Consider the following 17,093-nt stretch of genomic DNA (forward strand, 5'->3'; position numbering starts at 1 on the left):
AGTTCATTTCTGCAATTGTTCCAATACAGCAATTATTATGGATTGTTTCATGAATTACAAATATGCAGATCATGTGGCCCTGCATTTTCCAGGGCTTAACACCTGCCACTAGTGGATTATCTGTGCTTCGTTCAGCAGAAGGTGAACACAACCTGAGCACTTGTAAATGGCATTACAGTATTTCTGAAAACTGTAACAAATGCCAGACAGAACATGAACACAATTTTCTGCATTTGTTAAAATTGTATATATTGTGAAATATTGTAACTGTGTCTGTATTAGTGATCTATTGGTCACTGTTTTGACAAGTGGTTAAGCTGTATTCATCTTCCAGATGTTAAATCCCCATTAAAGTGTTTTCCTGTTTTGCAGGCACAAGTCAGCTGGATACCATATCTGAGCATGGTCTGCATTTTCTCCTATATCTTGAGCTTTGGCATTGGCCCAGGTAAATACTGAAATGCAGAGACTATGTTCTTGTCATCCTAATGACAGGTCTTTATAACTCGGTGGAGTACATTTGATTAATCCCCATTTGCTCTAGTAACAGATAGTAAAACAGATATAACCACACAGATGGCCAAGCTTATTTATGCTGAAAGTGATTCTTCCCACTCCTTTATGACAATCCATCTCTGTAAATTACCATTTCTCTAACGTCCTAAGTGGATGCTGGGGACTCCGTAAGGACCATGGGGAATAGCGGCTCCGCAGGAGACTGGGCACAAAAGTAAAGCTTTAGAACTACCTGGTGTGCACTGGCTCCTCCCCCTATGACCCTCCTCCAAGCCTCAGTTAGATTTTTGTGCCTGAACGAGAAGGGTGCACACTAGGTGGCTCTCCTGAGCTGCTTAGTGAAAAGTTTAGTTTTAGGTTTTTTATTTTCAGTGAGACCTGCTGGCAACAGGCTCACTGCATCGAGGGACTAAGGGGAGAAGAAGCGAACTCACCTGCGTGCAGAGTGGATTGGGCTTCTTAGGCTACTGGACATTAGCTCCAGAGGGACGATCACAGGCCCAGCCATGGATGGGTCCCAGAGCCGCGCCGCCGGCCCCCTTACAGAGCCAGAAGACAGAAGAGGTCCGGAAAATCGGCGGCAGAAGACGTCCTGTCTTCACCAAGGTAGCGCACAGCACTGCAGCTTTGCGCCATTGCTCCTCAGCACACTTCACACTTCGGTCACTGAGGGTGCAGGGCGCTAGGGGGGGGGCGCCCTGAGCAGCAATAAAAACACCTTGGCTGGCGAAAATACATCACATATAGCCCCCAGGGCTATATGGATGAATTTTAACCCCTGCCAGAATCCATAAAAAAGCAGGAGAAAAGTCAGCTGAAAAGGGGCGGAGCCTATCTCCTCAGCACACTGGCGCCATTTTCCCTCACAGCTCAGTTGGAGGGAAGCTCCCCTGGCTCTCCCCTGCAGTCACTACACTACAGAAAGGGTTAAAAAAGAGAGGGGGGCACTAATTAGGCGCAGTATTAACAATACAGCAGCTATAAGGGGAAAAACACTTATATAAGGTTATCCCTGTATATATATAGCGCTCTGGTGTGTGCTGGCAAACTCTCCCTCTGTCTCCCCAAAGGGTTAGTGGGGTCCTGTCCTCTATCAGAGCATTCCCTGTGTGTGTGCTGTGTGTCGGTACGTTTGTGTCGACATGTATGAGGAGAAAAATGATGTGGAGACGGAGCAGATTGCCTGTAATAGTGATGTCACCCCCTAGGGGGTCGACACCTGAGTGGATGAACTGTTGGAAGGAATTACGTGACAGTGTCAGCTCTGTATAAAAGACAGTGGTTGACATGAGACAGCCGGCTACTCAGCTTGTGCCTGTCCAGACGTCTCATAGGCCGTCAGGGGCTCTAAAGCGCCCGTTACCTCAGATGGCAGATATAGACGCCGACACGGATACTGACTCCAGTGTCGACGGTGAAGAGACAAATGTGACTTCCAGTAGGGCCACACGTTACATGATTGAGGCAATGAAAAATGTTTTACACATTTCTGATAATACGAGTACCACCAAAAAGGGGTATTATGTTCGGTGAGGAAAAACTACCTGTAGTTTTCCTGAATCTGAGAAATTAAATGAGGTGTGTGATGATGCGTGGGTTTCCCCCGATAACAACTGATAATTTCTAAAATGTTATTGGCATTATATCCTTTCCCGCCAGAGGTTAGGGTGCGTTGGGAAACACCCCCTAGGGTGGATAAAGCGCTCACACGCTTGTAAGAACAAGGGCTCTACCCTCTCCTGAGATGGCCGCCCTTAAGGATCCTGCTGATAGAAAACAGGAGGGTATCCTAAAATGTATTTACACACATACTGGTGTTATACTGCGACCAGCAATCGCCTCAGCCTGGATGTGCAGTGCTGGGTTGGCGTGGTCGGATTCCCTGACTGAAAATATTGATACCCTAGATAGGGACAGTATATTATTGCCTATAGAGCATTTGAAAGATGCATTTCTATATATGCGTGATGCACAGCGGAATATTTGCCGACTGGCATCAAGTCTAAGTGCGTTGTCCATTTCTACCAGTAGAGGGTTATGGACACGACAGTGGTCAGGTGATGCGGATTCGAAACGGCATTTGGAAGTATTGCCTTATTAAAGGGAGGAGTTATTTGGGGTCGGTCTTTCAGACCTGGTGGCCACGGCAACAGCTGGGAAATCCACGTTTGTACCCCAGGTCGCCTCTCAACATGAGAAGACGCCGTATTATCAGGCGCAGTCTTTTCGTGGACAAGCGGGCAAAAGGTTCCTCATTTCTGCCCCGTGACAGAGGGAGAGGAAAAAGGCTGCAGAAATCAGCCAGTTCCCAGGAACAGAAACCCTCTCCCGCCTCTGCCAAGCCCTCAGTATGACGCTGGGGCTTTACAAGCAGAATCAGGCACGGTGGGGGGCCCGTCTCAATGAATTTCAGCGCGCAGTGGGCTCACTCGCAAGTAGACCCCTGGATCCTTCAGGTGATATCTCAGGGGTACAAATTGGAATTCGAGACGTCTCCCCCTCGCCGTTTCCTAAAGTCGGCTTTACCGATGTCTCCTTCTGACAGGGAGACAGTTTTGGAAGCCATTCACAAGCTGTATTCCCAGCAGGTGATAATCAAGGTACCCCTCCTGCAACAGGGAACGGGGTATTATTCCACACTGTTGTGGTACCGAAGCCGGACGGCTCGGTGAGACCGATTCTAAATCTAAAATCTTTGAACACTTACATACAGAGGTTCAAATTCAAGATTGAGTCACTCAGAGCAGTGATTGCGAACCTGGAAGAAGGGGACTACATGATGTCTCGGGACATCAAGGATGCTTACCTTCATGTCCCAATTTACCCTTCTCTTACCCTTCTCACCAAGGGTACCTCAGGTTTATGGTACAGAACTGTCACTATCAGTTCAGACGCTGCCGTATGGATGGTCCACGGCACCCCGGGTCTTTACCAAGGTAATGGCCGAAATGATGATATTCCTTCGAAGGAAGGGAATTTTAGTTATCCCTTACTTGGATGATTCCCTGATAAGGGTAAGATCCAGGGAACAGTTGGAGGTCGGTGTAGCACTATCTCAGGTAGTTTTGCGGCAGCACGATTGGATTCTCAATATTCCAAAATCGCAGCTGGTTCCGACAACTCGTCTTCTGTTCCTAGGGATGATCCTGGACACAGTCCAGAAAAAGGTGTTTCTCCCGGAGGAGAAAGCCAGGGAGTTATCCGAGCTAGTCAGGAACCTCCTAAAACCGAGCCAACTCTCAGTGCATCAATGCACAAGGGTTCTGGGTAAAATGGTGGCTTCCTACGAAGCAATCCCATTCGGCAGATTCCACGCAAGAACTTTCCAGTGGGACCTGCTGGACAAATGGTCCGGGTCGCATCTTCAGATGCATCAGCGGATAACCCTGTCACCAAGGACAAGGGTGTCCCTCCTGTGGTGGTTGCAGAGTGCTCATCTTCTAGAGGGCCGCAGATTCGGCATTCAGGACTGGGTCCTGGTGACCACGGATGCCAGCCTGCGAGGCTGGGGAGCAGTCACACAGGGAAGGAATTTCCAGGGCTTATGGTCAAGCCTGGAGACATCACTTCACATAAATATCCTGAAGCTAAGGGCCATTTACAATGCTCTAAGCTTAGCAAGACCTCTGCTTCAAGGTCAGCCGGTGTTGATCCAGTCGGACAACATCACGGCAGTCATCCACGTAAACAGACAGGGTGGCACAAGAAGCAGGAGGGCAATGGCAGAAGCTGCAAGGATTCTTCGCTGGGCGGAAAATCATGTGATAGCACTGTCAGCAGTATTCATTCCGGGAGTGGACAACTGGGAAGCAGACTTCCTCAGCAGACACGACCTCCACCCGGGAGAGTGGAGACTTCACCCAGAAGTCTTCCACATGATTATAAACCGTTGGGAAAAACTCGACAGGTATTGCGCCAGGTCCAGGGACCCTCAGGCAATAGCTGTAGACGCTCTGGTAACACCGTGGGTGTACCAGTCAGTGTATGTGTTCCCTCCTCTGCCTCTCATACCCAAGGTACTGAGATTGATAAGATGGAGAGGAGTAAGCACTATATTCGTGGCTCCGGATTGGCCAAGAAGGACTTGGTAACCGGAACTTCAAGAGATGCTCACGGAGGATCCGTGGCCTCTACCTCTAAGAAGGGACCTGCTCCAGCAAGGACCCTGTCTGTTCCAAGACTTACCGCGGCTGCGTTTGACGGCATGGCGGTTGAACGCCGGATCCTGAAGGAAAAAAGGCATTCCGGATGAAGTCATCCCTATCCTGATCAAAGCCAGGAAGGATGTAACCGAAAAACATTATCACCGCATTTGGCGAAAATATGTTGCGTGGTGCGATGCCAGTAAGGCCCGACGGAGGAAATTCAACTGGGTCGATTCCTACATTTCCTGCAAACAGGAGTGTCTATGGGCCTGAAATTGGGGTCCATTAAGGTTCAAATTTCGGCCCTGTCAATTTTCTTCCAAAAAGAACTAGCTTCAGTCCCTGAAGTTCAGAAGTTTGTAAAAGGGGTACTGCATATACAGCCTCCTTTTGTGCCTCCAGTGGCACTTTGGGATCTCAATGTAGTTTTTGGGTTCCAAAAGTCACATTGGTTTGAACCACTTAAATCTGTGGAGTTAAAATATCTCACATGGAAAGTGGTCATGCTGTTGGCCCTGGCCTGGGCCAGGCGCGTGTCAGAATTGGCGGCTTTATCCTGTAAAAGCCCTTATCTGATTTTCCATTCGGACAGGGCGGAATTGAGGACTCGTCCTCAGTTTCTCCCTAAGGTGGTTTCAGCGTTTCACCTGAACCAACCTATTGTGGTGCCTGCGGCTACTAGGGACTTGGAGGACTCCAAGTAGCTAGACGTTGTCAGGGCCCTGAAAATATATGTTTCCAGGACGGCTGGAGTCAGAAAATCTGACTCGCTGTTTATCCTATATACACCCAACAAGCTGGGTGCTCCTGCTTCTAAGCAGACTATTGCTCGTTGGATTTGTAGTACAATTCAGCTTGCACATTCTGTGGCAGGCCTGCCACAGCCAAAAATCTGTAAATGCCCACTCCACAAGGAAGGTGGGCTCATCTTGGGCGGCTGCCCGAGGGGTCTCGGCTTTACAACTTTGCCGAGCAGCTACTTGGTCAGGAGCAAATACGTTTGTAAAATTCTACAAAATTGATTCCCTGGCTGAGGAGGACCTGGAGTTCTCTCATTTGGTGCTGCAGAGTCATCCGCACTCTCCCGCCCGTTTGGGAGCTTTGGTATAATCCCCATGGTCCTTACGGAGTCCCCAGCATCCACTTAGGACGTTAGAGAAAATAAGAATTTACTTACCGATAATTCTATTTCTCGTAGTCCGTAGTGGATGCTGGGCGCCCATCCCAAGTGCGGATTGTCTGCAATACTGGTACATAGTTATTGTTACCAAAAAATCGGGTTATTGCTGTAGTGAGCCATCTTTTCTAGAGGCTCCTCTGTTATCATGCTGTTAACTGGGTTTAGATCACGAGTTATACGGTGTGATTGGTGTGGCTGGTATGAGTCTTACCCGGGATTCAAAATCCTTCCTTATTGTGTACGCTCGTCCGGGCACAGTATCCTAACTGAGGCTTGGAGGAGGGTCATAGGGGGAGGAGCCAGTGCACACCAGGTAGTTCTAAAGCTTTACTTTTGTGCCCAGTCTCCTGCGGAGCCGCTATTCCCCATGGTCCTTACGGAGTCCCCAGCATCCACTACGGACTACGAGAAATAGAATTATCGGTAAGTAAATTCTTATTTTTCATCTTGAATTCCTGTAACCATGGTTTGTCACAGTCAGGTCTTTACAGTTTTTGTGCGACAGTCTTACACCTTATCCTGACCAGTTCACCTATTTTGGGGTGAATATAATACGGTTCGATTTAGCAGAAATATAAAATATGTTCAGGTTTCACAGGAATTACTTCCATCCCTTTTTTCTGTTACGTCCTAGAGGATGCTGGGGACTCCGTAAGGACCATGGGGTATAGACGGGCTCCGCAGGAGACATGGGCACTATAAAGAACTTTAGAATGGGTGTGCACTGGCTCCTCCCTCTATGCCCCTCCTCCAGACCTCAGTTAGATCCTGTGCCCAGAGGAGATTGGGTGCACTACAGGGGAGCTCTCCTGAGTTTCTCTGATTAAAAGAATTTTGTTAGGTTTTTTATTTTCAGGGAGCCCTGCTGGCAACAGGCTCCCTGCATCGTGGGACTGAGGAGAGAGAAGCAGACCTACTTAAGTGATAGGCTCTGCTTCTTAGGCTACTGGACACCATTAGCTCCAGAGGGATCGGAACGCAGGTCTCACCCTCGCCGTTTGTCCCAAAGCCGCGCCGCCGTCCTCCTTGCAGAGCCGGAAGATAGAAGCCGCGTGAGTATTAGAAGAGAGAAGACATCACAGGCGGCAGAAGACTTCTGATCTTCACTGAGGTAACGCGCAGCGGTAACGCGCAGCGGTAACGCTGCGCGCCATTGCTCCCACACACAACACACACTGAGGCACGGATGGGTGCAGGGCGCAGGGGGGGCGCCCTGGGCAGCAATATAAAACCTCTAGGCTGGCATTTTAGTATATATGGACTGCGGAGGCAATATATATACAAATCCCCCGCCAGTATTGTATTTTTGAGCGGGACCGAAGCCCGCCGCTGAGGGGGCGGAGCTTGATTCCACAGCACTGACCAGCGCCATTTTCTTCACAGCACACTGCAGAGAAGCTGGCTCCCCGGACTCTCCCCTGCTGAACACGGTGACAGAGGGCTTAAAAAGAGGGGGGGGCACTTAATTTTGCAGTGAAGTTATATTGAATAATATTAAAGCGCTGTGTGTCTGGGAAATTGTTTTCCAGGGTCATTGGCGCTGGGTGTGTGCTGGCATACTCTCTCTCTGTCTCTCCAAAGGGCCTTATTGGGGGACTGTCTCCAGATTGGATATTTCCCTGTGTGTGTGGGGGTGTCGGTACGCGTGTGTCGGCATGTCTGAAGCGGAAGGCTCTTCTAGGGAGGAGGTGGAGCAAATGAGTGTGGTGTCTCCGTCGGCAATGCCGACACCTGATTGGTTGGATATGTGGAATGTTTTAAATGCAAATGTGAATTTATTACATAAAAGGTTGGACAAAGCGGAGTCCAGGGATAATGCAGGGAGTCCATCTTTGCCTTTTACTATGTCACAGGGCCCTTCTGGGTCTCAGAAACGCCCACTATCCCAAATAGCAGACACTGATACCGACACGGACTCTGACTCCAGTGTCGACTACGATGATGCGAGGTTGCAGCCAAAGTTGGCAAAAAGTATTCATTATATGATTATTGCAATAAAAGATGTGTTGCATATCTCGGATGACCCCTCTGTACCTGACACGAGGGTCCACATGTTTAAAGAAAAGAAACCGGAGGTTACTTTCCCCCCTTCCCATGAGTTAAATGAGTTGTTTGAAAGGGCTTGGGAAACTCCAGACAAGAAACTGCAGATTCCCAAAAGGATTCTTATGGTGTATCCTTTCCCGGCTAAGGACAGGATACAGTGGGAATCCTCACCCAGGGTGGACAAGGCGTTAACGCGCTTATCCAAAAAGGTGGCGCTGCCATCGCAAGATACCGCAGCACTCAAGGATCCTGCTGATCGCAGGCAGGAGACTACCTTGAAGTCAATTTATACACATACTGGTACCTTGCTCAGACCGGCGATAGTGTCGGCTTGGGTTTGTAGCGCTGTAGCAGCGTGGGCAGATACCTTGTCTGCTGACATTGATACCCTGGAAAAAGATACCATTTTACTGACCTTGGGTCATATAAAGGATGCTGTCCTATATATGAGAGATGCTCAGAGAGACGGTGGCCTACTGGGTTCCAGAGCCAACGCCATGGCGATTTCTGCTAGGCGAGCCCTGTGGACCCGCCAATGGACGGGTGATGCTGACTCAAAGAGGCATATGGGGGTTTTACCTTACAAGGGTGAGGACTTATTTGGGGAAGGTCTCAGATGCAGTCCTTTCGGTCGCATAAATCCAAAAGAGGACGGGGATCTTCCTTTCTCGCCAGAGGTAAGGGCAGAGGGAAAAAGCTGCCAGCTACAGCTAGTTCCCAGGAGCAGAAGTCCTCCCCGGCTTCTACTAAATCCACCGCATGACGCTGGGGCTCCGCTGAGGGAGTCCGCCCCAGTGGGGGCACGTCTTTGACTTTTCAGCCACGTCTGGGTTCAATCACAGGTGGATCTCTGGGCAATAGAAATTGTTTCCCAGGGTTACAAGCTGGAATTCGAAGATGTGCCTCCTCCCCGGTTTTTCAAATCGGCCCTACCAGCTTCTTCCCCAGAAAGGGAGGTAGTTTTAAGTGCAATTCAAAAACTGTGTCTTCAACAAGTTGTGGTCAAAGTTCCCCTGCTTCAACAGGGGACGGGGTACTACTCAGCCCTGTTTGTGGTCCCGAAACCGTACGGTTCGGTCAGACCCATTCTGAATTTAAAATCCTTAAACCTATACTTGAACAGGTTCAAATTCAAGATGGAATCGCTCAGAGCGGTCATCACTATCCTTTAAGGGGGGGATTATATGGTGTCTCTGGGCATAAAGGATGCATACCTTCATGTCTCCATATATCCTCCTCATCAGGCGTTCCTGAGGTTTGCTGTGCAGGATTGCCATTACCAATTCCAGACGTTGCCGTTTGGACTTTCCACGGCCCCGAGGATTTTCACCAAGGTAATGGCGAAAATGATGGTGCTCTTGCGCAAGCAGGGAGTCACAATTATCCCGTACTTGGACGATCTCCTGATAAAAGCGAGATCGAGAGAACAGTTGCAGAACAACGTGTCACTCTCCCTGAGGGTGTTGCAGCAGCACGGCTGGATTCTCAATCTACCAAAGTCACAGTTGGTTCCAACGACCCGATTGCTTTTCTTAGGCATGATTCTGGACACGGAACAAAAAAGGGTTTTTCTCCCGATGGAAAAGGCCCAGGTACTCCAGAGCTTGGTCAGGGACCTGTTGAAGCAGAAAAGGGTGTCGGTCCATCAATGCACTCGAGTTCTGGGAAAGATGGTGGCGTCTTACGAGGCCATTCCCTTCGGCAGGTTCCATGCGAGGACTTTTCAGTGGGACCTTCTGGACAAGTGGTCCGGGTCCCATCTACATATTCATCAGAAGATCAGCCTGTCCCCCAGGGCCAGGGTATCTCCCTTGTGGTGGCTGCAGAGTACTCACCTTCTACAGGGTCGCAGATTCGGCATTCGGGACTGGGTTCTGGTGACCATGGACGCGAGCCTCCAAGGATGGGGAGCAGTCACATTGGGAAGAAACTTCCAGGGACTGTGGTCAAGCCAGGAGGCTTGTCTACACATCAACGTACTGGAATTGAGGGCCATATACAACGGTCTCCGTCAAGCGGAGAATCTTCTTCGCGACCTACCAGTTCTGATTCAATCAGACAACGTCACAGCCGTGGCTCATGTAAACCGCCAAGGCGGGACAAGGAGCAGAGTGGCAATGGCGGAAGCCTCCAGGATTCTGCACTGGGCGGAAAATCACGTAAGCGCTCTATCAGCGGTATTCATTCCGGGAGTGGACAACTGGGAAGCAGACTTCCTCAGCAGACACGATCTCCATCCAGGAGAGTGGGGTCTTCATCAAGAAGTCTTTGCAGAAATAGCAAGTCTTTGGGGCAGGGACGTGCAGGCAGGGGAGGCAGTGCCTCCCCTGTCATTAATTATTAAAATAATACCTAGAAGATACTTATGACACATATTCTGTGTCATAAGTCTCTGCTTTAGCCTTGATATTATTTTAATAAGTTTTACCTGGTAAAACAATGTTTTAAATGTGTGTTGGAGGCACCGCTCTCGGTGCCTCCCGCTGCCAGTGTGAAAGGGCCGGAAGAGGGGGGCGGGGCCAAGCAGTGGGCAGCGTTGGGCAGTGAAAGCCCGTTAAAAAAAACAGCAGAAGCGGCACCTTACAGAAGTGCCGCTTTGACAGGGGCGTGCTTTTAGCTCATATGAAAGCACACCCCTGTCCCTGAGGCCGCTGCGATTGGACAGTGGGCAGGGCTGGCCGGCCCCATCATTACTCCTGGAAGTGCCGTGTTCCCGCACCGCGCACCCTACCCAGATCCTCTCTGTACAGTGGGGTCCAGGTGAGCCAAGAGTGAAGGGGAGAATCATAAATCCATGTTCGGACTCTGTGATAGAGGGAAAGCTCTACAGCTGCTGGGAGCCCCGCGGGTGAGAGGACGCTCTTACAAGGAGAGGGATCGCTGTGGCAGCATGAGAAAGGAAGGTTCTCTGTGAAAAGGGGGTATGTCTGCAACCCCCCCTCCTCCGCATGTCTGCATGCCCCCCTTCTGCTGGTCCGGTTAACACTGTGCGCAGGACCAGACGGCCACTACCGCGATCGGTGCTCTGATCAGGGTAGTGGTTACTGGTCCTTCTTTAGTCACTGGCCACAGTAAAACGGCTGCGGGCAGCAGCTCCCCCACGGAACTCCAGCAGCAACAGCCTGTAACAGGAAGGCGGGTAAGTGACTCAGATACAGGGGAAGGCTGCACAGATGCTCATAAGTCTCTCCCCATACGTTTTATATTTTAACTAGACATTGTGAGGCCAATTGCAGCCCCCTACCCTCCCCTGTGCTGTGAGAGTGACACTATGTTTTTGGTCTGTCTCCGAGGCCCCTCCCCTCCCCCTGTGCAGCAACGTTACAGCACCTGCCCCCATTCCTCTGCAGAGCAGGATGCTGTGTTCCAACTTCCACTTCCTGATCCTTCCTGGCTGTGCAATAGCTCCCATGTGGCAGGTGTAGAGGTGTGCCAGTGAGGAGCAGCCTGATGTGTCATCATACAGTATATGGGCAGACATAGCGAGGTAATGGTTTCAGGGGAGAGGGGCTGATATGTGATTTCCTCCCTCTGTATCGTTCTTCTGACTGTCCCCTCATTCTGTTTGTCTCTCTGCTGTCTATCTATCTCTCTGTTACTCTCTGCCACCTGCCTCTTCATTCTACCTGTCTCTTTCCTCTGTCTGACTTCCCACCATCCTATCACATCCACTGTCTGCCTGTCTGTCACTTTCCTCTGTGTGTCTCTTTCCACCATCCTCTCACATCCTCTGCCTGTCTGTCTCTTTCCTTTGTGTCTCTCTTTCGCCATCCTCTCACATCCTCTGTCTGCCACTTTCCTCTGTATGTCTCTTTCCACCATCCTCTCCATACTCTGTCTGTCTGTCTTTTTCCTCTGTGTGTCTTTCCACCATCCTCTCACATCCTCCTGTCTGCCAGTCTGTCTCTTTCCTCTGTCCTCTCACATCCTCTATCTGCTGGTTGACTCTTTCCACCATCATCTCACATCCTCTGTCTGTTTGTTTGTTTGTTTGCCTGTCTGTCTCTTTCCTCTTTGGGGTCTATTCATGTAGAAAACTAAATCAGAATTGCTACTTATCACTATACATCGCGTCGATTCGATGCGATGTATAGCTGTAATAAGTAGCAATTCATGTATACTCACCCTTCCGACGATGCGCTGCGGTATCTGGGCCTCCTGCGGTGAGGTCATCTCCAGCGGCGGGTCCTTCCCTGCGATGCGCGGAGTCCAGCGGCGGGTCCCTTTGCGCATGCGCATGGTGTTGACCTCCCGGCAGGCCGCAGTGGTTGCTGGGAGGTCGGGGGGCGGAGCCAGCGCTAGGTGCCGAGCAGCGATCAGGGAAGCATTGAGCTTCCCTGCCGTCTCCGCACTCCAGTTCAGGTTACGTCGTCCTGAGATGGCGAACCTGAACTCCATGGAGAAGCGGAAAGCGGAGCTTTCTGCACCTTCATGAATCGCACTCACCATACAAAGGTATGGTGATGCGATTCAGGCACAGAGCGGGGGTACCGCTGGAGAAGTCAGATTTCTTCACGGTAACCCGCTCTGTGAATTGCACTAGGCAGAGAAAAGCCCTGTTTAACGCAAAACAGGGCTTTTCAATGCTACATTGTCTTTGTCTCTTTTTCTGCCGTCCCCTGTCATCTTCTGTCTGTCTTTCACAAGTAATGGCCCATACACACGGTGAGATTCGGGCTATGCCCGATTCTCACTATGTGACAGGGGCCAGGTCGGCACATAGTCAGTATCGCAAGCACACTCATTATGTGCTTGCGATACTGACTATGTGCGATTTTAGCCAAGTGTCAATTTTTAATATCTCTTCTATAGAGATAGTCAAAATTGACTTGCCTGCACAGTCTATCTATTATTGCGATGCTGACCGCGCATCGTTATCGAATCGGGATCGCAAGGTGACTTTCCCCTTACGATCTGCACTAACTTTTCTTACGATTTTGACTATATAGTCAGAATCGTAAGAAAAAATCTCACTGTGTGTACACACCTTTAGTCAACCATATCGCCTTATCTACCCAACAGTTCATATTGTGAGAAGGATAGACATAATTACTAGTGGACATTCTGAATTACAGTAGTTAAATATTTAAATAGAGTATTCCACCTTCAAGTGATTGCACACAGCTTTATCTCTCCACATTTGCTATATATACAGTATCTCAATCATGTCCCATCTCCTGACTCCTCTGTCCTGTCCTCACTGTCCTGTCTCTGTTCCCACTGTCCTGACCATTCTCTCTGTAATGGTGCTATCACCTTTGTATTTTCCCTGTCACTCCTGTCTACTGACTCCTCCATTCTGTCCTCTCACCTCTTTCCTGGTCCTATGACCTCTGTCCTGTCCTGTCCCTGTCCCCTCTGTAATAGAGCTATCACCTTTGTACTTTCCCTGTCACTCCTGTGTACTGACTGCTCTGTTCTGTCCTGTCCTCTCTGTCCTGGCACTATCGCCTCTGTCCTGTCCCTGTCCCCACTGTTCTGGTGCTATTACCTCTGTCCTGTCTTCACTGTCTTGTCCCTGTTCCCACTGTCCTGGTGCTGTTACCCCTGTCCTGTCCCTGTCACTCCTGTCTTCTGACCTCCCTGTTCTGTCCTGCCATTACCTCTGATCTGTCTCTGTCAGTCCTGTCTCCTGACCCCTCTGTTCTCTCCCTGCATCCTCTGTCCTGTAGAGCTGTGAAACGGTGAAAAGATCCCTCACCTGCACAAGCTGCCACATCAGGGACATCGGTAACTGGCATCGGCTTGGGGGTGGTAGCAGGCATGAGCTCGGTGGCGGTAGGGGTCATCAGCGGGACTTGGCGAACATTATGCCTGTAGTGCCTCACCAGCCACTGTCCTCACCGCACGCCACTGCTTTGGGGACTTCCTCAAATAGACATGATGGCATCACGCCTCAACAAAAAGCTTCCGAGGTATTGTGCCAGGTCAAGGGACCCTCAGGCAGTAGCAGTGGACGCCGTGTTGACACCGTGGGTGTTACAGTCGGTCTATGTGTTCCCTCCTTTTCCTCTAATCTCAAAAGTATTGAGAATCATAAGACGAAAAGGAGTACAGACAATTCTCATTGTTCCAGATTGGCCTCGAAGGGCCTGGTATCCGGATCTGCAGGAAATGCTCACAGAAGATCCATGGCCGCTTCCTCTCAGAGAGGACCTGTTGCAACAGGGGCCCTGTCTATTCCAAGACTTACCGCGGCTGCGTTTGACGGCATGGCGGTTGAACGCCAGATCCTAGCAGGGAAGGGCATTCCGGACGAGGTCATCCCTACTCTGATAAAGGCTAGGAAGGAGGTGACAGCGAAACATTATCACCGTATCTGGAGGAAGTATGTCTCTTGGTGTGAAACCAAGAATGCTCCTCCGGACGATTTCCATCTGGGCCGTTTTCTCCACTTCCTACAGACTGGGGTGAATATGGGCCTAAAATTAGGCTCCATTAAGGTTCAGATTTCGTCCCTTTCCATTTTCTTTCAGAAGGAATTGGCTTCTCTCCCAGAAGTCCAAACTTTTGTGAAGGGAGTGCTGCATATCCAGCCTCCTTTTGTGCCTCCAGTGGCACCATGGGACCTTAACGTGGTGTTACGATTCCTTAAGTCTCCCTGGTTTGAGCCTCTTCAATCTGTGGAATTAAAGTATCTCACTTGGAAGGTGGTCATGTTGTTGGCCTTGGCATCGGCAAGGCGAGTGTCTGAGTTGGCGGCTTTGTCTCATAAAAGCCCCTATCTGATTTTCCATGTGGATAGAGCTGAGTTGCGGACTCGTCCTCAATTTTTGCCTAAGGTGGTTTCCTCTTTTCATATGAACCAACCTATTGTGGTGCCTGTGGCTACGCGGGACTTGGAGGATTCCGAGTCCCTTGATGTGGTCAGGGCGTTGAAAATTTATGTAGCTAGAACGGCTCGGGTTAGGAAAACAGAGGCACTGTTTGTCCTGTATGCAGCCAACAAGGTTGGCGCTCCTGCTTCTAAGCAGACTATTGCTCGCTGGATCTGTAACACGATTCAGCAGGCTCATTCTACGGCTGGATTGCCGTTACCAAATTCGGTAAAGGCTCATTCCACTAGGAAGGTGGGCTTTTCTTGGGCGGCTGCCCGAGGCGTCTCGTCATTACAGCTTTGCCGAGCGGCAACTTGGTTGGGTTCACACACCTTTGCAAAATTCTACAAGTTTGATACCCTGGCTGATGAGGACCTCATGTTTGCTCAATCGGTGCTGCAGAGTCATCCGCACTCTCCCGCCCGTTTTGGAGCTTTGGTATAATCCCCATGGTCCTTACGGAGTCCCCAGCATCCTCTAGGACAGGGGTGGCCAACCAGTCAGAGACAAAGAGCCAAGAAATCTTGTTAGGTACATCAAAGAGCTGACTTCGAGCCGAAGGCGCACTTGCAAAAATGGGGTGTGACCTTGTGCCTGCTAGGCCACGCCCCTGGTATAAAATACATTGAAAAAGCCAGATCCAACATAAAATACAATGAAAATGCCACTTCTACCTCAAATAATTGAAAAAGCCAGATCCGCATAAAATATATTGAAAAGCCAGATTCACATTATACACTTCAGTTCCCCCATGTGTCCCTCCAGCCAGCACCCGCCTGTGTCCCTCCAGCCAGCACCCGCCTGTGTCACTCCAGCCAGCACCCGCCTGTGTCACTCCAGCCAGCTCCCGCCTGTGTCACTCCAGCCAGCACCCGCCTGTGTCACTCCAGCCAGCACCCGCCTGTGTCCCTCCAGCCAGCACCCGCCTGTGTCACTCCAGCCAGCTCCCCCGTGTGTATTTGGCTCCCTCAGTTCTCAGTCTACGTAATGCTGCTGCATGTCTGGCTGGAGTGCAGCGGTTTACAGATCTCTTGTGGTCACGTGACTTTGAGTGTTGGGAGCCACATTTGAATAAAGAAAGAGCCGCATGTGGCTCTAGAGCCACGCGTTGGCCACCACTGCTCTAGGACGTAAGAGAAAACAAGATTTTAAACCTACCGGTAAATCTTTTTCTCCTAGTCCGTAGAGGATGCTGGGCACCCGTCCCAGTGCGGACAAATTCTGCAAGGCTTGTATATAGTTGTTGCTTACATAAGGGTTATGTTACAGTTGAGATCAGTCTTTAACTGATACTGTTTTGTTCATACTGTTAACTGGTTGTGTATATTCCAGGTTATACGGTGTGGATGGTGTGGGCTGGTATGAATCTTGCCCTTAGATTAACAAAATTATTTCCTCGTAGTGTCCATCTCCTCTGGGCACAGTTTCTCTAACTGAGGTCTGGAGGAGGGGCATAGAGGGAGGAGCCAGTGCACACCCATTCTAAAGTTCTTTATAGTGCCCATGTCTCCTGCGGAGCCCGTCTATACCCTATGGTCCTTACGGAGTCCCCAGCATCCTCTACGGACTAGGAGAAAAAGATTTACCGGTAGGTTTAAAATCTTATTGTTTCCAGATTTTGAAAAGCAGTTGAGAAATTGTTTCATATACAGATATGCCGCAGTTGCTTCAAATACCCCTTCTAGCGTTAGGTGTCTTTTTTGCCGAAAATGTGTCTTAGTCACAACGTGATGCTGCTGGAATTAATTTGATATGCAATACTTGTATATCTGTGTGCGACTGAGTGTCTGCATCTATACAAAGTGCTGTAATGTAGCAGCTGTAGCATTTTCCCAATACAAGTTATTTTGTCTCCTCCGATTATTATTATTATTACATTTTATTTATAGGGCGCCACAAGTGTTTCGCAGCGCCGTACAAAGGACAGTACAGGGAGACAAAACTTAGCATAACAGTAAATAAATAACAAAAATGGAGTGCAGGTAACAAAGAGCACCACAATTCCCAAAACATAATACAGCTTAGATGTAAGTAGCGAAGGAGTAATCATTGTACTACTTGGGGCTGGCGGCCATAGATAGAGAGGGGCCATTTACCAGCACGAGAAAAAGCAAGTAAAGATGGTCGCTAAGTGAAATGTGTCAAGAAGAGGGCTTAGACAAGAGAAAAGAGGGCCCTGCTCTGAAGAGCTAACAATCTAGTGGGGAGGGGCAACAGACAGATGACATGAGGTGCAAGCAAGCAGGTAGAAGCCTGATGGTGGTATGCGAGCAAAGCAGAGATGTCCAAGGCATGGGGCAGGGGGATGGAGGAGCAGCCTAAGGACTAGGTTATGCATTGGAGGGGTACGCTTTGATAAATAGGTGGGTTTTCAGTGCCCGTTTGAAG

General features: G+C 49.7%; 1 protein-coding gene across 1 annotated transcript in view; it reads left to right on the forward strand.

Annotated features, from left to right (window-relative positions):
• The window catches only part of SLC2A11 (solute carrier family 2 member 11), a 251,620-nt gene that overhangs the window by 211,560 nt on the left and 22,967 nt on the right, over window positions 1-17,093 (forward strand). Inside the window, exon 12 of the mRNA XM_063912987.1 lies at window positions 373-448. Within this exon, the coding sequence (XP_063769057.1) occupies window positions 373-448 (76 nt within the window). The remainder of the gene's footprint in view (window positions 1-372; window positions 449-17,093) is intronic.

This window comes from Pseudophryne corroboree, chromosome 1 (genome assembly GCF_028390025.1).
Source record: "Pseudophryne corroboree isolate aPseCor3 chromosome 1, aPseCor3.hap2, whole genome shotgun sequence".
In the NCBI taxonomy this organism is placed as follows: Eukaryota; Metazoa; Chordata; class Amphibia; order Anura; family Myobatrachidae; genus Pseudophryne; species Pseudophryne corroboree.